This window comes from Myotis yumanensis, unplaced genomic scaffold (assembly GCF_028538775.1).
Source record: "Myotis yumanensis isolate MYYU_CA2020_CCGP unplaced genomic scaffold, mMyoYum1.0.hap1 SCAF_4, whole genome shotgun sequence".
NCBI classification, from domain to species: domain Eukaryota; kingdom Metazoa; phylum Chordata; class Mammalia; order Chiroptera; family Vespertilionidae; genus Myotis; species Myotis yumanensis.
The window spans coordinates 105,681,438-105,707,202 of NW_027223755.1; the positions used below are offsets into that span (position 1 = coordinate 105,681,438).

Consider the following 25,765-nt stretch of genomic DNA (forward strand, 5'->3'; position numbering starts at 1 on the left):
GACTATTCTTGGGGGAAAAAGGGGTGTGGGAGATGCGGGAAGTGACTGGACAAAAATCATGCACCTATGGATGAACACAGTGGGTGGGGAGTGAGGGTGGAGGGTGGGGTGGGAGCTGGAAGGAGGGGAGTTATGGGGGGAAAAAAGAGGAACAAATGTAATAATCTGAACAATAAAGATTTAATTTTTAAAAAAATAAAAAATAAAAAAAAATAAAAATAGAAAGGTTACTTCAAGAAAACAAAGCCAGTACAACTTATATGTTATAAACCAATGTTAGCTCAGAAAAATAAAACAGACAAAGAAAAGAAACCCAGCAAGGTTTGAGCTGTGGGTGGAACAGGGGGCTCAGTGGAACTAACCTCACAGGTGATCTGATCATAAATTCCTGACCGGGCAGGGCATGGCGGGGAGTCAGGCCCTAACACATAACTTCTCTGGTGAAAGGTTTATCTTTGCCTTAAGCAAGCCTGTCCATTGTTTCTGTGCAGGTAGGATAACACGCCCTTGAAATACGGAAAGTCATATCCCTTGAAGGGAGTGTTACCCCTCAAGAGAGCACTTAATCTTAACTATCCTGCAATCCTATCCCCACCTTGCTTTCCCCAACCTTTCTGTAATCTTTCTAGCATCCCCTCCTAAATTTCAAATGCATGAAAGAAGCTACAAAACGGTTTTCCTCCAGAGCATTTCAGTTCTTGCTCCCGAGCATACTAGTATGTTGTCAGTTTGGCTCAAATAAACTCATAAAAATTTTCTACCGGTCCGGAAGTTTCTCAGGTCGACTGTGTAAAAAGCCCCTGAAGGCTCACAGAAGTAAAGGATCGAAGGTGGAGGGTCTTTCTGACCTCCCGGCATTTCCCTAACTTTCTAAGGGCACCCAGCACCTGGGAGATGTTTATCCCCAAACCCTCTGCCAGTCACAGCCTCATTTCTTCTTGCAGGCTCAACTTTCACCTTAAAGATCCATTATAACCTCTTATCCAACGTATCCATATACATTCATTTATATTTATATATGAATAATCTTTTAGATTCCCACCTACAAGAAGCTTGAAACACAGTAATCCTCTGACGTTACACCTCCTTTAACATCCCAGGAGTGATCAAACTTTAGGGAGAGATGCATAGAAGTGCAATGTCCTGATGTTACAGATGAAGCAACCTTGGCTAAGAGAGGGGCAGGAAGTAGCCCAGGGTCACACAGGTCAGGGACACAGTTGGGAAGAGGTTTCTGGAGCCAGGCCTGGTGAGCTTCCTACCACCAGCTGTCTGTCTACAGCGCTCGGGTGCGGATGGCCTTCTCCCACCGTTCCTCAGAGAGCACCTCCATCAGACCCGAAACTCACTGAATCAGAGATCGGAAGTCCAGCCACCCCTCACGGCTGTGGTCAGACACCAGGAGCTTGGTTTTCAGAGCGGGACACTCAGAAGCCACAGAGTCCACCTCCGGGGCAAGGGCATCTGTGGTCACGATGCTCTGGGCATTAGACTGCTTTAGTCGGTAGAGAATGTCCTTGGCCTTCAGCTGGGTTGTCCCTGGCATGAAGATAATCCCTGGGGATGAGAAAGAAATTATCTGTTTCATTTCCTCTTTCACAACCATGGGCTTCAGACCTAGCTTATCTGCATAGAAATCCCCTAACCTGTTGCTAAGCAAATACCTGCAGTGTCGGCACCACCGGGCCACACCCAAACCTACCGAATCAACCTGCATTTTTAAAAATATATTCATATTGATTTCAGAGAGGAAGGGAGAGGGAGAGAGAAACATCAATGACGACAGAGAATCATTGATTGGCCGCCTCCTGCACGCCCCCCAACCTGGGGATCCAGTGTTCCCTGACCTGGAATTAAACCGTGATATCCTGATTCACAGGTCAATGTGCTACCACTGAGCCAAGTAGCATGGCCACAACCTGCATTTTAACCGGACCTCCAAGTGATTCCCACGCACATTAAAACTTGAAACGCTTGCCCTAACCTGTCTACTCTAGATGGGTGCAGCCAGTGGACAGGTGGGTCCTACTTTGCAGGAGTTTACATAGGACCTGGGAACACAGATGCAAGAACAGAGTCTCTGACATCAGGAATAGCTGCATCCCAGCCCCTGCTTTTCTCCTCCCACCCCCTTCTCTCATCCCTGTGTCATTGGGAATCCCTGCTTTCCTTCATCCCTCACATCCATATTAACCACATTGTCCCTTATACTTTCCTACCCTCCCTCCCATCTGCTGTCGCCAACAATTAGTTCCAGTATCTGTGTGCACCTATTGGATTCTACTCTCCCCACCAGATACCTTGCCCTGGAACTTCTGTGTTATTACCTGGGTAAGTTCCCCAGAGCAATGACGTTCCCCCAGCATTTCCTGTTGTTAAGACTAGAAGGCAATACAACCCTTGAACTTGTGTTCCCAGGTCCCATTTGTAAGCCATTTGTAAGCTTCCCACCGCAGGAGAACAAAGACCAGGAAATGCTTGCTGGGCACCAGGAAGCAGACCATGTAAGGAACTGGAACTGTCCTGAAGACCCCTGATCGCACACCTGCACTCCATCCCCATTCCAAACCCACCAGCTCATCCCCCAAACCCACTAACAACAAGAGATTCCCACCCGTGACTGCACATCGGGATGAAATTGCAGCTTCTGGGTGCACCTTCAGGCCCTTGGCTCCGTGCTATGCAGCCCTTCCCTTTGGATATCCCTCCCCCACCCCCTTTTCCTGAAATAAACTCAGTTTTCTTTAATCACCTCTGAGATGGCCGTTTAGCCTGCCTGCCCACCACGTTCACCTTCACTTCTCTTCACTAACACCTGTGTCCTCTCTCCAGGAAAACAGCTCGCTCCCCATTCTGACACTGAAGATGCTGCCCACGCTCCACCTTTCTCCCCACACCTCTATTCTCTAATTCAAAATGGCTGTTCACATAGCCAACTCCTGACTCTACGCCTTTGCATGTGCTAAGCCCGTTCTTGGAATTCCCTTTCTCTGCTTCTACTCCTCTTCAACTGTATTTATCCCAGAGGGCTCAGCTCAAGTCTTAGCTCTACAGATGACATGGTCCTTTATGCTCCCTCTGCTGTTGCTATTAACATTTGATTCCACTTGACCTTGATGGATAAATCCACTATTTCATGGGGGAAAAAGAGAGAGAATATATAAGCAAGAGCATGAACAGACTGTTGTATAAACATGTGATTCAACAGAAGTGCTTAAAAAGAAAATCCATGAGTCCCATTCTGATTCTAAATTAGATAGATAGATGATAGATATATAGATAGATAGATAGATAGATAGATAGATAGATAGATAGATAGATAAAAGCAATTAAAAGGGAAAGGGAAATTTCTATAGAAGAATGTTAACTAATAAATGTACAGGGGGTGATATAAACAGAAAATCCTCATATAAAACCACCATAATAATATTCAACTCAGGCAAGAATCATCAGGAGATACTCAAACCATGGGGTGAAAGACAGTGGGGGAGCAGGATAGTCACTAGTCTCATACTTGTTACACCACAGACTTCTTACTAGTCAGGAAGAGAAAATGTGCCCTGACAAAGTCGAATACCACCCTTCTATTGAGATTAACAGTATCACTGATGGAAGACAAAACAACTGCAGAGACCCCTCATGTGATGCACCGACAAAGACACAACACAGTCCCCCCAGCACTCCTGCTAAGATGTTTTAAGATGAATATAATCATGAAGCAAGAGTCAGAAATACCAATTTGTGTGCACCTTCTGCAAAGCAACTGGCTTAGGCTCTTCAAAAATGTCATTGCCATGCAGAAAAGGCTAGAGAGCCCTTCTAGATTAAAGGAGAAGGAGAAGACATGACAAGTAAATGCAATGCATGATCCTCAATTGGATTTTGGCCTTAAAGAAAGAAGTGGCTGTCAGAGACATGATGAAGGCAATTGGGGACTGTTGGCTATGGGTAGCTATCAGGTAACACATATTGTACCAATGTCAGCCTTCTTGTTTGATAATCCTGCTCTGGTGATGGTGAAGGAAATGTCTGGGATCCAGGGTTTATGGGTATTTACATGGTATTTATGGGTGTCACAATGTCTGCAACTGACCCTTTACTAACTCAGTGGGGGCTCCAATATGGCAAAAGGTTCACAGTTGATGAATTTCAAAAAAGTAATAATGTCTGAGACTGTGCAACAGAAAGTGAGTGAGTGAGTGTGTGTGTGTGTGTGTGTGTGAGAGAGAGAGAGAGAGAGAGAGAGAGAGAGACATTGTGTTTGAGGGTATGTGAGGGTGAGGGAGAGAGTGGGGGATAAGGGGTAATATATGTGAGGGAGTCTGAGAAAGAGAAAGACTGTGAAGAAGAAAGAATGTAGGGAAGAGGAAGCACCTAGTGTTCCTGGACCAGTTGGCTCCAGGACATCCCTAAGGTCTCTACGGGTCTCTCTGAGTCACTGACCTGTTCGGATGCAGCCAATGGCCACCAGCCACCACTCAGGCAGTCGAGGCAGAATCAAGGTGAGACGGTCTCCCTGCTGCAGGCCACAGGTCTGCGTGAAGACGTTGGCTGCGCGGCAGGTGAAGTCTGTCAGCTCTCTGAAACTCCACTTCACTTCGTCTCCTTGGCTGTTCACCCACCACAGGGCTGGGTTGGGGCCTCTCTTGCCTTCCTGGTCAAGATCATACACCATGTGTTACTTCCTGCTTCAGAGGAAAAGGGCACTTATTTCCCCAATCCACTATCATAGTCACATTCCATTGTATTTTATTTATTATTATTATTCTTTTTTAATCCTCACTCAAGGATATTTTTCCATTGGTTTTTTTTTTATTACATCTTTATTGTTCAGATTATTACATTTGTTCCTCTTTTTCCCCCCCATACCTCCCCTCCACCCGGTTCCCACCTCACCCTCCGCCATCACCGCCCCCCACTGTCCTCATCCATAAGTGGACTATTTTTGTCCAGTCTCTTCCCGAAACCCCACACCCCTCTCCCCTCCAAGAATAGTCAGTCCACTCCCTTTCTATGGCCCTGATTATATTATAATCACCAGTTTATTCTGTTCATCAGATTATGTATTCACTTGATTTTTAGATTCACTTGTTGATAGATGTGTATTTGTTGTTCATAATTTGTATCTTTACCTTTTTCTTCTTCTTCCTCTTCTTAAAGGATACCTTTCAGCATTTCATATAATACTGGTTTGGTGGTGGTGAACTCTTTTAGCTTTTCCTGATCTGTGAAGCTCTTTATCTGACCTTCAATTCTGAATAATAGCTTTGCTGGATAAAGTAATCTTGGTTGTAGGTTCTTGGCATTCATCACTTTGAATATTTCTTGCCACTCCCTTCTGGCCTGCAAAGTTTCTGTTGAGAAATCAGCTGACAGTTGTATTGGTACTCCCTTGTAGGTAACTGTCTGTCTTTCTCTTGCTGCTTTTAAGATTCTCTCTTTGTCTTTTGCTCTTGGCATTTTAATTATGATGTGTCTTGGTGTGGTCCTCTTTGGATTCCTTTTGTTTGGGGTTCTCTGTACTTCCTGGACTTGGAAGTCTATTTTTTTCACCAGGTAGGGGAAGTTTTGTCATTATTTCTTCAAATAGGTTTTCAATATCTTGCTCTCTCTCTTCTTCTGGCACCCCTATAATTCGGATGTTAGTACGCTTGAAGCTGTCCCAGAGGCTCCTTACACTATCTTCGTATTTTTGGATTCTTTTTTCATATTGCTTTTCTGATTGGGTGTTTTTTGCTTCTTTGTATTTCAAATCTTTGACTTGATTCTTACGATCCTCTAGTCTGCTGTTGGAGTTCTCCATAATATCCTTTATTTCAGTCAATGTATCCTTAATTTCTAGTTGGTCCTTTTTCATAACCTTGAGGGTCTCACTAGATTTCTTGAGGGTCTCACTACATTTATCGGCGGTCTCACCAGACTTTTTGAGGGTCTTACTAAATTTATAGGCGGTTTCTAGAAAGTTCTTGAAAAACCTTAAAAGTGTGGTTTTGAACTCTATATCCAGTAGTTTGCTTTCCTCCATTTCTGTCATTTGTGTCCTGTTTCTTTGTCTGCATTTTTTATGCTTCCCTGTGTTGATAGTGTGGCTTTCTGTGCTAGGTGTCCTATAGGGCCCAGTGGCTCAGCCTCCCCAATTACCTGAGGAGGACACTCTTGGTGCACCCCCTTGTGGGCTTTGTGCACAGTCTTATTGTAGTTAAGCCTTGATTGGACCTCCAGGCCAATTGGCTGTGAGAATCAGCTGTGTCTGCAGTGGGAGAACTTCTGTGCTGGAGACACCCCTCCGGGGCAAGAATTGCTTCAATGGGGCTTTGGTGCTCACTGAGTCTGCCCCCTGAGTGTGTCCCTTATGGATCTGAGGAGTTGTAATCTGGATGGTCCGACTCTGACCACCGGGCACACTGGCTCCTGGATCTCTAAGGAGGTGCTAATCTAGCCTCTGCCTGAGGCTACCCAGCAGGAGCCAGCTGTGAAGCAATACAAGTTGCCCTGGGGCCTTGGGCCAGCTGCGGTTTGTTAGGTAATTTTCAGATTGCAAAGGGCCAGGCCTTTCATGTGCAAAAGCCTCTGTGCGCGGCTTCAGCGGGGCAGGGTCCCAGGGGATCAACAGGTCGGAGCAAGCAGCTATGGCTGCCCACAGAGGCCCCGCTTCTCAGTGTCCCGGCAATCGCTGCAAGCACCTCCGAGAGAAAGCTGCCCTCAAGTTCCAACCGATGACAGACAGTCCAGTTTCTCCTGTATGAGTCTGGGTCCCCAGAGACTCTCCTGGAACTGGAGCTCAGGGCTTGAGACTCCCTCTCGATTGAAAAAAACAACCACGTCCGCAGCTGCCAGCCCTGTCCGCATGCGCCTCCGTACCTCTGTACTTTACTTCTGCACTGCACCTCCTCTGAGTCCCGGTATGCTTTTCTCTTTCCTTCTAGTTGTAGAATTTCCACTCAGCCAGCCTACCTGTGGTTCTGGATGATGTCCGTTCCGTCTTTTAGTTGTACTTTTGAAGTGGTTGTGTGAGGCAGCAATCTCCGGTGTTTACCTATGGAGGTGTTTGGTTTCCCCTCCATTGGTTTTTAGAGAGAGCAGGAAAGGGAGAGAAAGACTGAGAAAAATATCAATGTGAGAGAAACACATCGGTTGGTTGCCTTCTGTATGAGCCCTGTCCAGTGCCCAGGCCGGGGAAGAGCCTGCAATCGAGTACATGCCCTTGACCAGACTCGAATCTGGGAACCTTTGGTCCATAGGCTGAGGGTCTATGCAGTGAGCCAGATCAGCTAGGACCTGAGACCTCATTTTAAATCACTTAAAGTGCCAAGAAAAGTTAGGGTGTGATCTCGCCAACTTCTTCCAGTCTACTGTAGCCACCTCCTCCCAAGTCATATGAAACCATGAATAGCTTCATGTCTCCAACTGTAGACAGACTTAAAGCTCCATCCCCACGTGTCTTAGTTCCATGTAGACAGTGTGTTCCTCTGTGTAACCCAGCATTCTCATCTACGAAGTGGGGGCAATATCACCTAGAAGGTCGTAAAGTCTAAATGAGTTATTTAAAGAGCAAAGTATACATAACAGTGCCTGGCACCGTAGGTGCACAATAAATATGACTATTATAATTGCTACACAATTAAAGAGACTAATTTAGGCTCCGAATATTTTGCGAAATTAATTTTTAAAATTAAGTGGCCTCTAATGATGAAATTCACAAGAAGCAGACTGGGAAGGTCCAGCCCCTATTCCTTCAGAGAAACATCAGATAAACAGACTAAAATGGCTTTGTTGGGGCTCTTGAAACAGTCAAGGATCTGCAGCAACCAACAAATGCCCAAACAGCTAAAGCCACACTCAGAATGGCAGGGCATGTTGTGATGTTCTGCTCATTTTTGCACCCCCTTCTCTGATGTGGTGCCCCAGGGTTGGGAGGAGGTGTTGCCGGAGCCCCAGCCCCTCTGGGACAGAAGAAAAGAGTGCAACTTGTTTCCTCTGGAAAGGAATTTATTTATTTATTCATTCATTTATTTATATATTCCCGAATAAAAAGTAATGTTGAGGATCTTTTGTGCTTGTTTGCTGTCTGTCTGACTCTCAATTGAGATGTCTGTTCAGAAACTTTTGCCAATTTTCTAAGTGGTTTGTTCCTTTTTTATTGTCCTTTGTATATTTTGGATATAAGTCTTTTTTTCTTTTCTTTATATATCTTTATAATAATTATTATTATTCAAATTTATCTAGGAATAACGTTTTATAAGCAATTGAAGTTAAGTTGTTATTAGTTTAAAATAGATTTCTATAACTTTAAAACATTATATATAATATACACAGTTCAAAGAATATACATAGAAGGAAATGAGAAGAGTATCAAAACATACCATTACAAAAAAATATACAAAACACAAAAAAAGCTGTAAAAGAGGAAATGAGGGAACAAAATAAAAGTTATGATATCAAGAAAACAATTAACAAAATGGCAGTAGTAAGTCCTTCCCTATCAGTAATTACTTTAAATGTAAGAGAACTAAATTTCCCAATCAAAGACAAAGATTGGCAGGATCTAACTATATGCTGTTACAAAATTATAGAATTAATAAAACCATTTTTTGCAATAAAATGCTAACAATATATCAATTTATATAAGCAAAACCATATTGACATTATAAATCAAATTTAATAATAATTTTTCACTTATTCATTCAATATTAGTTAGATCTTATTATTTCTTAGGCACTATTCTGAGACCAAAAAGATACTGTGAGGTGGCCCAGAAAAAGCGGCCTAGAGAACAAAAAGAACCGGGAGAATCAGAAAGAAAAGGAGAGGTAAATTTTGCGTTCTCGGGCAAGACCCACAGGCTGAAAAGGTGGGGCCAGTGAATTTCTTGCCCCCAGGGAAAGAGGGGCATCTTTTTACACAGGTGTTTGGTGAGGGGGGAGGGGGAGCCTGAGCTGAGGAATTCTCTGCTGCAGGGATCATCAAGGCATTCAACTAAGGAATTCTCTGCCACCAGGGATGGGCAGGGTATTCAGAAAGAAGTCAGTATTTGTGTGGGGGTATGTGGATTCAGGGAGAAGAAGCTGGTATCTGTGTCTGACACGTTGATCTGTGAAAAATTCCAGGGGAAGTCCATTATCTCATCACAGGTCTGCATGTATTTGATCCTGGGCTCTCTCTGACCTAACGGATACCATGGTCAACAAGCCACACATATGTGCCCATATGTAAATGTTTTAAATATTTAAGGCCAATTTTCTTGTTTAACTCGACTGTCTTCTTTTCCCCAAGTTTTCCATAATGAACATGGTTTTTTAAAAAAGATTTTTTTATTCTCAAAACAAAATATGTTCAGAGTAAAAATTCAGGCAATACAGAAACTTATGAGCAGACAAGGATTTCTTCAAATTTCTCATCACATTTTTACTCCCTGAATGTTAGCACTGAAAATGGTTTAGTGTATATTTTTCCAGCAATTCCCCCTCACAGATGCACAAACATGATCCTTTGACTCAGATGATTGGAACCAAAGAATGTATCTCATCTGAGATAAGATTAATACATGTGCATATACATGTGTGTCTTTACAGCTATAAAAAGAATCAGTGCTTTGAAAAAAATTCTTGCCCAACAGGATAAAGAATATTTTTTTTAATATATTTTATTGATTTTTTACAGAGAGGAAGGGAGAGAGATAGAGAGTTAGAAACATCGATGAGAGAGAAACATCGATCAGCTGCCTCCTGCACACCTCCTACTGGGGATGTGCCCGCAACCCAGGTACATGCCCTTGACCGGAATCAAACCTGGGACCTTTCAGTCAGGATAAAGAATATTAACAAGTATTGATGACAAGTTGTGCACTGCTCATGTACAGGGAGCCTAGTACAGTACACAAGATTTCTGCAGGATTTTAAAAATGGTGTACAAGCTGGTATATCAAGTATGAAACAACTGTTGCTCAGAATTCTGACTGTGTTAGATCCTAACTCCTGTGCCTTGAAGAAGATATCACTTTAGTAGTTACGTATTTCTGTGCTAAGGAATAATTTGATAATGTGATATTGACATGAAGCTGTTTTCGAGAAGATAAAATACAACCCTTAAACGGGATTTGAAACTTAAAGTTTAATGGGGTGAGATCTGACACCAAGGGATATTGAGAAATAGTTTTAAAAGATAAAACACTGAGCAAGTAACTCAGCAGTAGAAAGAAATGAACAGCCCCGGCCACTGTGGTTAGAGTGTCTGCCCTTGCACTAAAGGGTTTCGAGTTTGATTCCTGGTTAAGGGCAAGTACCAGGGTTGCAGGTTCGATCCCGGCCGGATATCAACTAATGGATGTGTCTCTCACATGTCCATGTTTCTCTCTCATTCTCTCTTTCTCCCTCTTCTTTCTCCCTCCCACTCCCACTCTCTCTAAAAAATAATAATAATAATGGAAAAAATATCCTCTAGTGAGGATTACCAAAAAATAAAAAAAGGAAAGAAAGAAAAAAAGAAACAAACAACTAATCCACAAAAACATTATGCTGAGTAAAAGAAACCAGACACAAAAGGGTGCAAGAGCAGGTCAGTGGTTGCCTGGGGCTCAGGGTAGGGTGGGAGGGGATTGGCTAAGAAAGGACAAAAGAAAGCTTTGGGGTGATAGGAGTAGTCTAGAACTCAGTGTCAGGTGTACAACCTAATGATTAGACATTTATACAACTTATGAATATAACAGTGCATGTCAATTGTAACTGAAAACACTTTTTAATTATAAAAAATATAAAGCCTTGATAGGTTGGACTTAGTTGTTAGAAAGCAGGCCTGTGGGCTGAAGGGTCCAGAATTAGATTTCCAGCCAAGGGCACGTGTCTCAGTTGTACATTCATTCCCAGACCCTGTCAGGGCAACCAATGGATGTGTCTCTCTCACATCAATATTTCTCTCTGCAGAAGGAAGGAGATAATAAAGATTAGAGCAGAAATCAATGAAATAGAGACCAAAAAAACAATACAGAAAATCAATGAAACCAAGAGCTGGTTCTTTGAAAGGATAAACAAGATTGACAAACCCCTAGCCAGGCTCACCAAGAAGCAAAGAGAGAGGTCCCAAATAAACCAAATCAGAAATGATAGAGGCGAAATAACAACAGACCCCACAGAAATACAAATGATTGTTAAACAATACTACGAGCAACTCTACTCCAACAAACTGGACAACCTGGAGGAAATGGACAAATTCCTAGAAAAATACAACATTCCAAAACTCAATCAGGAAGAATCTAAAAACCTCAATAGGCCAATAACTATGGAAGAAATTGAAGCAGTCATCAGAAAGCTTCCAGCAAACAAAAGCCCAGGGCCAGACGGCTTCACAGGGGAGTTCTACCAAACATTCAAGGAAGAACTAAAACCTACCCTCCTCAGACTACTACAAAAAATTCAAGAGGAAGGAACGCTTCCAAGCTCATTCTATGAAGCCAGCATCACCCTAATACCAAAACCAGGTAAAGACATCACAATGAAAGAGAATTACAGGCCAATATCCCTCATGAACATAGATGCCAAAATCCTCAACAAAATCTTAGCAAATCGGATCCAGCAGTACATCAGAAGGATCATACACCATGACCAAGTAGGATTCATCCCAGAGATGCAAGGATGGTACAACATCCGTAAATCAATAAATGTGATACATCACATAAACAAATTGAAAGAAAAAAACCACATGGTCATATCAATTGATGCAGAAAAAGCATTCGACAAAATCCAACACCCATTTTTGATAAAAACTCTCAGAAAGGTGGGAATAGAAGGATCATACCTCAACATAATAAAAGCCATATATGACAGGCCCACAGCCAACATCATACTCAATGGACAAAAACTAACACCATTTCCCCTAAGAACAGGAACAAGACAGGGATGCCCACTCTCACCACTCCTGTTCAACATAGTACTGGAAGTATTAGCCATTGCAATTCGGCAAGAAGAAGGAATAAAAGGCATCCAAATTGGAAAAGAGGAAGTAAAACTGTCCTTATTTGCAGATGACATGATATTATACATACAAAACCCTAGAGACTCCATCAAAAAGCTACTAGACTTAATACATGAATTTGGCAATGTAGCAGGATACAAAATTAACCCCAAGAAATCTGAGGCATTTCTATACACCAATAGTGAACTTTCAGAAAGGGAGATCAGAAAAACAATCCCATTTACCATCGCACCAAAAAAATTAAGATACCTAGGAATAAACTTAACTAAAGAGGTTAAAAACCTCTACTCAGAAAACTACAGGACGTTGAAAAAAGAGATAGAGGAAGACATAAACAGATGGAAGAACATACCATGTTCTTGGATTGGTAGAATCAACATCATTAAAATGTCCATACTACCCAAAGCAATCTATACATTCAACGCACTTCCCATTAAAATACCAATGGCCTTCTTCACAGATCTAGAACGAACTCTCCAAAAATTCATCTGGAATAAAAAAAGACCCAGAATAGCTGCAACGATCCTGAGAAAGAACAAAGTAGGTGGGATCTCAATGCCAGATATCAAGCTGTATTACAAAGCCACTGTTCTCAAAACTGCCTGGTACTGGCACAAGAACAGGCATATAGATCAGTGGAATAGAATAGAGAGTCCAGAAATTAGCCCGAACCAATATGCTCAATTAATTTTTGACAAAGGAGGCATGAACATACAATGGAGCCAAGATAGTCTCTTCAATAAATGGTGTTGGGAAAATTGGACAGACATATGCAAGAAAATGAAACTAGACCACCAACTTACACCATACACAAGAATAAACTCAAAATGGATAAAGGACTTAAATGTACGACAGGAAACCATAAAAATTCTAGAAGAATACAAAGGCAGCAAAATCTCAGACATATGCCAAAACAATTTCTTCACTGATACAGCTCCTAGGGCAGTTGAAACTAAAGAGAAACTGAACAAATGGGACTACATCAAAATAAAAAGCTTCTGCACAGCAAAAGAAACCATCAACAAAACAACAAGAAAACCCACCTCTTGGGAAAACATATTTGCCAACGTCATATCTGATAAGGGCTTAATCTCCAAAATTTATAGGGAACTCATACAACTTAACAAAAAGAAGATAAACAATCCAATCAAAAAATGGGCAAAGGATCTAAATAGACACCTTTCAAAAGAGGACATTCAGAAAGCCAAGAGACATATGAAAACATGCTCAAAGTCACTAATCATCCGAGAGATGCAAATCAAAACAACAATGAGGTACCATCTCACACCTGTCAGAATGGCCATCATCAACAAATCAACAAACGACAAGTGCTGGAGAGGATGTGGAGAAAAAGGAACACTTGTGCACTGCTGGTGGGAATGCAGACTGGTGCAGCCACTATGGAAGGCAGTATGGAGGTTCCTCAAAAAATTGGAAATGGAACTCCCATTTGACCCTGTGATCCCACTCCTAGGAATATATCCCAAGAAACCAGAAACACCAATCAGAGAGGATATATGCACCCAGATGTTCATAGCAGCACAATTCACCATAGCTAAGATCTGGAAACAGCCTAAGTGCCCATCAGTAGATGAATGGATTAGAAAGCTGTGGTACATCTACACGATGGAATACTATGCTGCTGTTAAAAAGAAGGAACTCCTACCATTTGCAACATCATGGATGGAACTGGAGAGCATTATGCTAAGTGAAACAAGCCAGTCAATGAAGGAAAAATACCACATGATCTCACTCATTCATGGATAATAAAGACCATTACAAACTTTTGAACAATAATAGATACAGAGGCAGAGCTGCCTCAAACTGATTGTCAAACTGCAGTGGGAAGGCCAGAGAGAGTTGGGGGACAGGAGGGAGGGGAGTAAGAGATCAACCGAAGGACTTGTATGCATGCATATAAGCATAACTAATGGACATAAGACACTGGGGGGTAAGGGAGGGTAGGGGTTTGTCAAGGGGGGGGGGGGGGAAAGGATACTTATGTAATACCCTTTGTAATACTTTAAGAGAAAAATTAAAAAAAAAAAAAAAAAATATTTCTCTCTGTCTCCTCATCCTCTTACTCCCTTCCCCTCTCTCTAAAAAATCAATGGGGAAAAATATCCTTGGGTGAGGATAAATAAATAAACAAATAAATAAAGACATCCAAGTCACAGTAAAACAAAGAAAACCTCCACACATGTGAGTTTATTGCAGGCAGAAAAGTTTTGTCTCGTATTCTTTAAAATTTTTTATTATAGATTCATTTTAAAGAGAGAGGAAGTGAGAGAGAGAAACAGTTGTTGTTCCATTCATTTATGCACTCATTGGTTGATTCTTGTGAGGGCCCTGACCACAAATCAAACCCACAACCTTGGCGGGTTGGGACGATGCTCTAACCAAGTGAGCTACCCAGCCAGAGCGACAAAGCACTTTCTTTTGTTTTATAATGAATTCCTTGCCAACACACACACACACACACACACACACACACACACACTCACACACACACATACACACACACATACACACATACACACACACATACACACACACACAATCAGGAGAGGCCACATAAAAATGTTGGATTTCTAACTTAAAGGAGGTTTGTTTTAAGGGAGGTTCAGAGAGCAGAGTGGACCCCAGTGGCGTGGCCTCTGCAGAGTCTTTAATAGGAGGAGCACCAAGATCTATGGATTGTAAGGCAGGTTTCAAATTAATTTACTCCACACATGTTTGTTGAGAAACTTCTAGGTGTCAGACACCACACATCCCTAGAGAGACACTGATCATGGTTAAGGCAATTGGAAAAGTGGAAACAGATCAGAAGTGTTGTGAGAATGAAAATTAATGGAATGAGGGTGCTGGGGGGACAGTGGGAGATAGGGAGGAATTGACAGTCACTGATAACAATGATATAAAACCCAACAAGAACAGGTATTTCATGGGGAATCCTGTTTACTTGGTGGTTATCTCCATAGGTGGATGCATGAACTAATGAATGAGAATTTTATGAAGATAAATCCGAAAATGAAATGCTGGGCCCCTTTCCTCCTCTCTGCCTCCTCCCTCTCCCGCCCATCTCATGGTCCACAAGGTCTCCATCAGATTTTTGGTCTGGACAGTAATGGAAGTCAATTTATAGTCTGAAGGCAAAGATTTGGCGTCTTCAGATCATGAGACCAGGTTTAAAAAATGTATTTTAGAACTAGACAACCTGGACCCAAATTCGGCTCCTCTCCTTAGGCATGTAATTTCTGTAGGTTATGTAAAACTGGGATCCTCAGTTTTCTCATCTGGAAAACGTGGGTCATAAAAGTGCTCCTCATAACCAAGGCTCTATTTTCCTGGGATTTCTTATGGAAACTCAGAGAAAGGAAAAAGAAAGAGGGAGAAGAAGCCCCATGAAAGGCATATAAGCCTTGAACACTAACACGCAAATGCGTATGTAAAAATTCATGGGAAACTTAAACATTCCATCAACTCTCTGACTGCATTGCAGGTGGATTCTCTCTTTGTACAAAGACAATGTTGGGTAACTTTTCACACTGTGCTCATCACCAGCTGGGACTTAGTAGCTGGAACACCACCCATTGTCCACCCCATCCCCTCAGGTAGACATCACGGCTCCCCTTTTGGTTTCAAGCACTTGGTTTCTTCTGAAGAGACCTGTAAACTCTAGAGGCTGCAGGGACTGGTTTCTCTGGACAGACCCCAATGCCACACCCAAGTAGTCGCTGGTGGCAAGGCCTGCAGTGGCCTTCCTCTCCCCACAGGGGGACGGCTGACTGAGCTCTAGGTGACAGGTTCTCAGGGGCACCAGCAGGGGGCCTGTCCCCTCCCTCTGAGTGCAGCCTGAAGTTGAGCCCCAGTTTGATGAGCTGAATCCCAGTTAGGCTCACAGTCCCATTAGTGGAAGGCCAGAATTCACATTAGCATCAAGTTGCTGACCTTGTAGTTAGAACTTTGCATTTGGTCACAATTATCTGGCTGTGTACCAGATACACTACCTGCTGTCTTGTTTCTTAAGTGAGATTATCCCCATTTCACAGATAGAACCACTGAGGCTCAGAGAAGTGCGGAAGTGGCCAGGGTGAGAATTGAGAATTGAACCCCAAAACATAAGCTTTTCCCATGACACTGGTAAGGTGAGGTCTGCCTGTATTGGCTGCATCGGGTCTGTGCCCTTCATCCTCTGAGGAGCAAGATAAGCCAGAGAGATCCCGCCTATCCTCACCCCATCACAGGCGCCTCCTCACCTTCTCCATTTGAGTCCAGTAGTCCAGGACATCACTTGCAAAGTTAAATTTCTCAGGTCTATCATGGTCATTCCATCTCGGGGCGCCAGTTGCTGATACAGACTGGAAGCGCACGGTCCGAGGGGCCAGGTGGAAGGCGTGGCAGGATTTGTGGGTGCCCCATAGGACCCGGAGCCTCATCAGCCACTGCATGGCGGAGCAGTCCTCAGGAAGCAGGCACCGACTTCTCAGTCACCACCTGCTTCGGGAACAGATGGCTAATAGGTCAGTCGTGGAGCAGGACTTACCTCCAAAAGGCTAGGCACATTCTGGTTCATGGCTGCAGTTCTGTTTCAGCTGACCAGTATTTGGAGGCACAACTTAGTGACTGAGGATTTAGGGTTTCTCTTCCCAGCTCAGGAACCACAGACAGAGCATGATGGGGAGGGATTACAGCTACTGGATGAGATTGGTGCACCTTCCTGAGGGTCTTCTCCTTCTCTCTCAGCCCCTGGGAGTTAAGCTCAGGTTGGCAGCCATGGGACCCGCCCCTTTGTGGGTAACTCACCATTTGAAAGTCCTGCTCTCCATGCTAGTCTGGCTCTAAGACCTCTTTTCCTGCCGAGCCCAACTGTGCAGTTCTTATGAAAGCTGTTATATTTTTATTTTTTAAAATATATTTTATTGATTTTTTTTTTTTACAGAGAGGAAGGGAGAGGGATAGAGAGTTAGAAACATCGATGGGAGAGAAACATCGATGAGCTGCCTTCTGCACACCTCCTACTGGGGATGTGCCCGCAACCAAGGTACATGCCCTTGACCGGAATCGAACCTGGGACCTTTCAGTCCGCAGGCCGACGCTCTATCCACTGAGCCAAACCAGTTAGGGCAAAGCTGTTATGTTTTTAGATGATGCCAGCCCCTGTCCAAAGTTCATTGGTCCAGGGTTGAGCAATCATCCCTTACGATTTTTTAATCCAGACTGAGCTACCCACAATCCCTTTCTCAAATGTGTGTGTGTGTGTGTGTGTGTGTGTGTGTGTTACTGAAGGGTGTAAAGGCACTCTCTCTTTGGGGGAGGCCACGAAGTGCGCATCTGAGAACCTGTCGGGATTATGATTCCTGTCATGTGAGACGACTGCTCTGCACGAAAAAAGATAACAGATGTGCAGATGCGGGGACTGAGGGGCGGAGAGGACCTTGAACACTTTCCAGTTGCTGGTTCATAGTGTTCCTCAGGCCCGTCTGCATCTCCACTCCTTTCTTGTTAATATCCTTTCCTGGATTCTGTGAGCCAAGGAGTTTTCCTGCCTGAGATTATGTTTCAGTCACTTGAGACTGTGAGGATATTGACAAATATACACAACCATACTCAGGACCGACGAGGCTGATGCCACAGCACCTTCCCTCCTGGACTGGGGTCTAGCCTCAGGGCCCTCCCAGGACAGCGTGTGGGCACCTATTACCATGAAACTGTGGACCCATGAAACTGCTTTGCCACTCCAGATCCCAACAAATGCCCTTAAAATGGGAGTGAGAGGGGGCAGAAATAGAATGTTGGGGAACCAGCTAGTATTGTAAGAAATACTAATCCTGCTCTGTTAACCGTGATTGTTCTATTCTGATTAAAAAAGGCACATTCTCACCTGGCTGGCAGCCGCACTCAGGACCTGGGAGCTCACCTGGAAATGGAAAGATTAACTTTGCTGCAGAAACTAGAATGGACAGCCAGCCCTTTTGCATCCCTGCAGGCCTTTGCGAATCTCCAGCCTGCTTACCTGATAACTGCCCATCTGGCCCACCCTTGGGCTATTTCCCCCTGTAACCCTAGCCCTTGCACATCACTAAGCCATTTGAAGACCCCCAGCCCTTTTGCATATCTGTAAACTGCCCATTTGCCCTTTTGCCTACTTTCCTTTGTACTTCCACTGATATAAACAGCTGGCTTATGGTGGGAGGCAGAGCAGATTTTTGTGGATGACCTGCTGTTCTCCCATATTGCCTGCAATCTATATATATAAAAGGCTAATATGCAAAGTATCCCCTCAGGTGTTCAACCAAGAGTTCGATCGCTCGCTTTGAGGTGCTCTGACCACCAGGAGGCAGTGTGGAACATGGTGGGTGACCAGCAGCATCCGAGGCAGGGCACTGAGGGAGCAAGGAAAGGAGGGGGGGGGAGGTGAAGAGGCGGGGGGTGGGGGGGGGGGGGAGGGGAGGGAGAACCAGGCGGTGGAAGAGGCGGGAAGGCAGGGACATGGCAGGCAACCAGTGATGGTGGCGGGGTGCTGAGGAAGCAAGGGGAGGAGGAGGGGGGCGGTGGGGAGGCGGGGAACTTGTTCAATGGCCAGCCAGGCCTAGGGACCTTACCTGTGCACAGATTTCATGCACCAGGCCTCTAGTTTTGAAATAAATGCTCATATATGATTCAAGCCTGTCTCTGCTTAATTGGCTTGAGTAGTGACACAGCAAGAACCCATTGTTTGTCTGGTTACAGAAGCAAAACCGTTTTCTTAGGGTCCTTCTTGAAGTTTGAGTGTAAAAAGTGACTTAAGCTAGAATTATCCTTCCATGAGAATGTTGACTGAGGGAAGGTGGCCTCACAAACAGCTTGGAGGTTCAAGCACGTCATCACTGCAAACAGGGAAGCCCCTGCCCTGGTTTCAGCAGTCAGATGCTACTGCTTGACCAGAGACTCCCAGAATAGACCAATAAAACTTGACTCAGCTTACTTTCAGGTCCTTTTTAAAAATATATTTTGGTTGATTTCAGAGAGAAAGGGAGAGGGGGAGAAAGATAGAAACATCAATGATGAGAGAGAATCACTGATCGGCTGCCATCTGCACACCCCCCATTGGGAATCAAGCCCGAAACCCGGGAATTGAACCATGAGCTCTGGGACATAGGTCGATGCTCAACCACTGAGCCACGCTGGCTGGCTGAGGTCCTTTTGGCCCATAATAACGTAACCTCCATTAATTGTGATGCTGCCCTCAGAGCCATGCTCTGCATTCCCAGTAGGAAAACCATAGCTAAATATGTGATTGGATTCCTGTCTGCAGAAAAGAGTACAGACATATGTGAGGTTCACCCCTTAGAGTTTGCTTGTCAGCATGGTCCTTAGGCCACATGAACTACAATAAGCCTCTTCCTTTTTAGTGCCTGTCAACTAACAGTACTATCTTTTGTTTTGTCAGAGCACCTTTGGGGAAGAAAGGCCTTGAGGTATCAGCTGATCCAGACCTGGCCCTCAAACACATTTCCTTTGGAGAAAAAATTATCTGCTCCATTTTTTGGTGTTTTTTTGTTTGTTTGTTTGTTTGTTTGTCTGTTGTTAATCCTCACCCAAGGATATCTCTCCACTGATTTTTAGAGAGAGGGGAAGGAAGGGAGAGAGACAGGGAAAGAAAAACATTGATGTGAGAGAGACACCTCAATTGGTTGCTCTCCCCTCCCCCCACCCCAGTTCCCAACAGCCCTTCAATCTGAAGGCTGGCGTTCTAACCACTGAGAAAAACGGATTAGGGTTCTGCTTTATTTAAATGGGACGTTCTCCAGCTTTGCAGGGTTCCCACCACTCCTTACTTTGCCGCACCTCCCTGTTTCTCCACTTACTATTCAGCTTCTTTGGACATTTGAGCTTAAAAACCCAGATTTAAGCCAACACTGTGAGAGGAATTTCTCCAGGTTGCAAAGCAAGTTTAGTAGCAGAGCTGGTCCGACAAGCCCATTTCCCCTGCTATTATTTCCAACATGTACCTCCCTCCACCAGCACCAACTGGTTTAGAGCAAGAATAGCAGACTCCGTGGTTATTTCATACACAGAACCTCAGAAGATCCCTTAAAATACTCAAGGACAGTTCTAAAAACCCCTTCAACCAAAGGCAGTGAAACAACAAAGAAATTCATTAATCCTCAGAATCAGACTGTATTCGGAGGAAGAATCTTTTGTTGTTGTTGTTAGTCCTCACCCAAGGAGACTTTTCTGTTTAGGTAGTTAATTAGTTTGTCCTCACCTGAGGATATTTTTCCATTGCTTTTCAGAGAGAGTGGAAAGGGGAAAGGGAGAGGAGAGAGAGACAGAGACAGAGAGAGAGAGCGAAAAAGAGAGAGAGAGAGAGAGAAGAGAGAGGAAGAGAGAGAGAGAGAAACATACATGGATTGGTTGCCTTCTGCATGCAATTGGGGCACAGGATGGAACCTGCAGCCCAGGTACGTGCCCTGACCAGGAATTGAACCCGGGACCCTTCCATGCACAGGCCAATTCTCTAACCCAGTGGTGGGCAAACGCATTAGTCACCAGAGCCAAATATCAACAGTACAAAGATTGGAATTTCTTTTGAGAGCCAAATTTTTTAAACGTAAACTATATAGGTAGGTACATTGTTATTAACTTAATTAGGGTACTCCTAAGGCTTAGGAAGAGCCACACTCAAGGGGCCAAAGAGCCGCATGTGGCTCGCGAGCTGCAGTTTGCAGATCACTGCCTTTTGTGTCAATTTTAAAAAATGACAACAGCCAACACAACAATAGCCAGCCAGTGTGCATGAATAAAAATAATATCTATTTTTGGTCAGAGTGGCAAAAATATAACCTATTTCTTGGTGTGCCACAGAGTGTGGGGAAGCACGGGACTTGGTTGGAAAGTCTGTAAGGAGGATTCTCCGAAAGGTCAGAGGCCTCTAGGGGGACCTTGCCAAAGGCGGCAGACCCTGCCTTGACTTTTCCAAACAAGGGTGTTTTGCTGGAATCTTTATGTTTATTCTTTACATGCCCTTGCTTAAAGGACACTACAGACGCATGTGCCTTCTCAAGGATACTTACCCTGCTGACAGTATCTAACAGTTAATTTTAGTTCACCCTTGTTGCAATAAAAGCCTAAGGAGGCAGGCGAATGGGGCTGTCTGGTTCCTTTAGCCAGGCAGTCCTTTAGCCTTCTCTTTCATAGCAATCATGTGTCAGAGTAATCATTCATCCGTCACCCAGGGTCTGCTGGTCAGCCCCGGCAACCGAGTTATAGTAAGTAGTTTATGTGTGCCATGGGATAAAAATGATTGAAAATTATTGATCTAAGCACATCCTGCAAAATAGTTTTAAAGAACAATCATGTGAGTCTCGCTGACATGGCCCAGTGGTTGAGTGTTGACCAGGAGATTGAAGTTCAATTCCTGGTCAGGGCACATACCCAGGTTGTGGGCTTGATCCCCAGTGTGGGGTGTGCAGTAGGCAGCCGATCAATGATTCTTTCTGGTCAATGTTTCTATCTCTCTCTTCCTCTCCCTTCCTCTCTGAAATCAATTATTATATATAATATATAACATATGATATATGATATACAATATATGATATATAACATATGATATATAATATATAACATGTCACATGTGATACATGATACATGATACATGATGCATAATATGTAATACATGATACATGATACATAATATGTAATATATAATATATAATAAAATCATTTGAAATACTTTAAGTTCAGTTTGGCACTGGCTTTTGAGAGGTGGCTCAGCCCACTACTCCATGCCTAGGCCCACAGTGCCTTGAGATCCAGCAACAAAGCTCTGATTTCATGAGACTTTAGCCTGAAAAAATGATTTCTTTTATCAGATAACAGACTTAGTGAGTCCCAGGGGATCTTAGAGTTGCACAGTCAGGTTTGGTTCCAATGCTTACCATTTGAGTGATTTTGGCCACCATTTGTGTCTCTGAACTTGAGGGCACAGTTACAATACCTACCACACAGCTGCCCACAGGATTAGTAAAATAATCTACAAAAATCTCTTTGCCAGTGACAATCCAAGTACAACAGACACTGTGTCTAATAAGTGTAAGGGCTCAATAAATGTTGAGGTGCCCTGTAGCAACCAGCAAATTCTAAAGCAGACCCCCCTGTTAGGTAGGAAAATTTTTTAGAAAATGAAAGCCACAACCTTTTTATAATGTGAACCCACTACTGCATAGTGCACTCTTATTCCAGGTATTCACCTTCTGGGTCTTTTTAATCCCCTCTACACTCTCCACCCCATGCACAGCTGTCTAACATTACATTGATCACCTGCTATGTACCAGCCACTGCGCTAGTTACAGCCTGTGCATATCCCCATGGATCCCCTACTGGATATCACCACCTTAATTTTCAGTTAAGGAAATGAACTATCAGAGAGGTTAGAACACTTACCAAAGGCCAGCCAACCTATAGTTGGGCTTTCAGATTTTCAGTTCAGGACTCTGTATATACTTACTGCCCCCAGACACACACACACAACACACACACACACACACACACACACACACACATACAGAAGCTGCCATTCACCTCTCATTTGCCTCTGTCTTACCTGGAATTGGGGATTGTCTAGGAGACAGTTGGGTCAGGTCTTGGATTGTCACAGAAAAGAGAAATTTGCATGTGTAGTCCTCTCTGGTTAGCAGTTTCCAGGAGTGTATATATAACCAAATTTAGCCCCTGGCCACACGTGGGGTGGAAAACTTGCCAGGAATTGGATGATTCGAAAGGAAGAAGCTACTCAGGTAGGATAGGGCCGAGGGCAATCATAGGCCTGTGTGGAGAGACAATCGTTAGAAAGACAAACCATATGGGTGGGAGCAGGGTGGAGGGGGTCAATGGGCAGAAAAGGGAGGGACATCTGTAACACTTTCAACAATAAAGAGAAATTTAAAAAGAAAAACAAAACATATGAAGTCACCTCCAATTCTTGTAGGATGACGTGCAGTGTGAAAGTCAAATGCAGCTCTCTCACTGTTGCCTGAGGCTCACTGGCTCCCCTTTCCCAGCCCTGTCCCTCCAATGTTCTCATTTAAATGAGAGGCAAATTGCAGTGTTGCCTAGTAGTTAAAGCCAGTGCTCTGGAGGCAGAAAGATTTAAGTTGAAGGCTCAGGTCTGCCATTTACCATTTTTTTACCTTCACTGACTCCTTTCTCTAAAGCTTTTGGTTTCCTTATTCATAAAATAGCAGTGACAATAGTGACACCTAATCTTCTATGTGTATTTTTATTGATGAAAGAGAGAGAGAAAGAGAGAGAGAGAGAGAGAGAGAGAGAGAGAGAGAGAGATTGAGAAAGATTTGTTGTTCCATTTATTTATGCATTTATTGATTGCTTCTTGTACGTGCCCAGACCAGGGATCAAACCCACAACCTTGGCGTGTCTGAATGACACTCTAACCAACTGAGCTACCCAGCCAGGGTATGGTTGTTTCGTTGTGGTTCTCATTAGATGAAATAATTTGTGGAAGCATATAGCACAGTGCTTGGCATAATCAATGTTGGTTGTTTGTATTAGTTTGGGATTTGAAGTATAACATTGGTGTACTAGCAAAATCCAGGGTCTTTGAAATCCTAAAGTCTTGAGCTGAAATTCTGGCTCAGCCACTTACAAGATGGCCTGTGTGCAGGCCATTTGCTATTCTAACCTTGGTCTTCTGGTCTGAAAAATGGAGGTGTGGGGGTCTCTGCTCAGATGTGTCCCCTGGGCTCTCTGAAAGGACTGCATGAGGTAATGCCTGGGAAGCACCTGGTGCAGGCATGCAGATGTGAGTGGATACTGTCACAGGTAGTGGCTTGAACTGTTAGTTCTCTCCTAGAGCCATTTGGGGGTGTTGTTGGGGGGTAGGCACATCTCCACTGTTCTGGCCCAACTTTCCCATTACATTTTACCTCCCAACCTCCATTGAACCAGGAGAGAAATACCACTGTTCAAAGTCACCAGCAAAGATTGCTGGAAACACCTAGAACACCCCTGCGGTGGCTGAGGTGGACAAGTGAAGGACCAGAACCGGGGGAGAAGGGGTTACAACTCCAAGAAGAGACAATAAAGGTGTTAAACTCAAGGAAGACCCAGCCTCTGGTCTAGCAAGTTCCAGATCATTGAACCACTAGGGGCTTTAACACCTCAGATTCCAAGCAGGGAGCCCAGGGTCAGAAAGATACAGCAAAAATGGGGAGGCAAAGAAACAATCCCCAAAGGAAAGAAAAATACGAATCACCAGGAAAGGAACTAAATGAAATGGAGGCATGCAATCTGTCAGAAAAATAATTCAGAGTAAGGGCCATACAGTTCCTAAACCAGCTGGATGAGAAAATCAACAACTTGTGTAAGAAACAAGAGAAAATTAAGAATGATATAGAGGAAAAAATGGCGGAGGCATAGACGGACGTGTTGGTGCTTTGTCCCGGAGCAGATAAGGGCGAGCAGCTGAAACAGGTAACTATCAGCCCGAACAAACAAAGGAGTTTCAGCTGAGAGACAGTCTGCAGCCAGGAAAGACAGAGATCTCCTTGAAAATGGGGATGGTTAGAGATTGAGGCTGAAATCTCCCCCTGGGCGCCAGCCCAGTGGCAAGACTGCGCCATCTTGAGTAGCTGTTATCCGCATCCAGAGATCAGCTACTAACCTGGAGACAACGGCTCTCAAGCAGCGCGACTACTTCATGAACTCAGAGGAGACCTGCTTCCCTCCACGGAAAGCAGATCCAAGCAACAGCGGCCTCCTGATCACCACACGCTCTGTCTGGGGAACTGTTGCTGTGTGTGAAGCCTCCCTCCAGCAGCCAGAAGAGCCACCACAGCTGTGAACAGCACCCACCAGAGGCCCTGCTATCAACGGAGGAGCCGCTGCTAACACAACCGCCCAAGGAGCAACCACAGTCCGAGGAGCCACTGCTACCCAGGGAGCAGCCACTGCCACCCAGGGAGCAGCCACTGAACGACTCAACAACTAGATATGTCAGTGAGATCAAACATGGGTAGACAAAGAAATGCCCAAAGGAAAGAGAAGGAGGACTCGCCAGAAAAGCAGCTAAGTGAGACAGAGATATGCAACATGACGGAAAAAGAATTCCGAATAAGGGTCCTAGAGTACATGCACCGGATGTGCAAGAAGCAAGAAGAAACAGATGAAAAAATCAACTACTTATGCAAGAAGCAAGAAGAAACAGATGAAAAGATCAATAACTTTTGCAAAACCCAAGAAGAAATGAAGAGCGATATAGCTGCAATAAAAAACACCATTGAAAGTATCAACAGTAGACTGGGAGAAGCGGAGGACCGAATCAGTGAATTAGAAGACAAGGAAGCAAAACACACTCAAACTGTACTGCAAATGGAGAAAAAAATTAAAAGACAGGAGGAGAGCCTAAGGGAGCTTTGGGACAACATGAAACGAAACAACATACGAATAATAGGGGTGCCAGAACAACAGAAAGATGAACATGGATTAGAAAACCTATTCGAAGAAATAATATCAGAAAACTTCCCTGAGGTGGGGAAGAAAAAAGTCACACAAGCCCAGAGAGTCCCAAACAAGGTGAACCCAAAAAGACCCACACCAAGACACATCATAATTACCATGGCAAATGTTCAGGACAAAGAGAGAATCTTACAGGCTACAAGAGAGAGAAGGAAAGTTACATACAAGGGATCTCCCATTAGATTATCAAATGATTTCTCAACAGAAACACATCAGGCCAGAAAAGAATGGACAGAAATCTACAAAGTGATGCAAAGCAAAGGACTGAATCCAAGAATAC

At 43.9% G+C, this 25,765-nt stretch overlaps 1 protein-coding gene across 1 annotated transcript in view; it reads right to left on the minus strand.

Moving 5' to 3' along the window:
* The window catches only part of LOC139008328 (acyl-coenzyme A synthetase ACSM1, mitochondrial-like), a 49,572-nt gene extending 32,741 nt beyond the window's left edge, over positions 1-16,831 (minus strand). Inside the window, exons 1-4 of the mRNA XM_070411644.1 lie at positions 16,774-16,831; positions 16,227-16,467; positions 4,444-4,654; positions 1,350-1,557 (exon numbers count right to left, since the gene is read on the minus strand). Of these exons, the coding sequence (XP_070267745.1) occupies positions 1,350-1,557; positions 4,444-4,654; positions 16,227-16,418 (611 nt within the window). The 5' untranslated portion in view covers positions 16,419-16,467; positions 16,774-16,831. The remainder of the gene's footprint in view (positions 1-1,349; positions 1,558-4,443; positions 4,655-16,226; positions 16,468-16,773) is intronic.
* Positions 16,832-25,765: the final 8,934 nt, after the last annotated feature.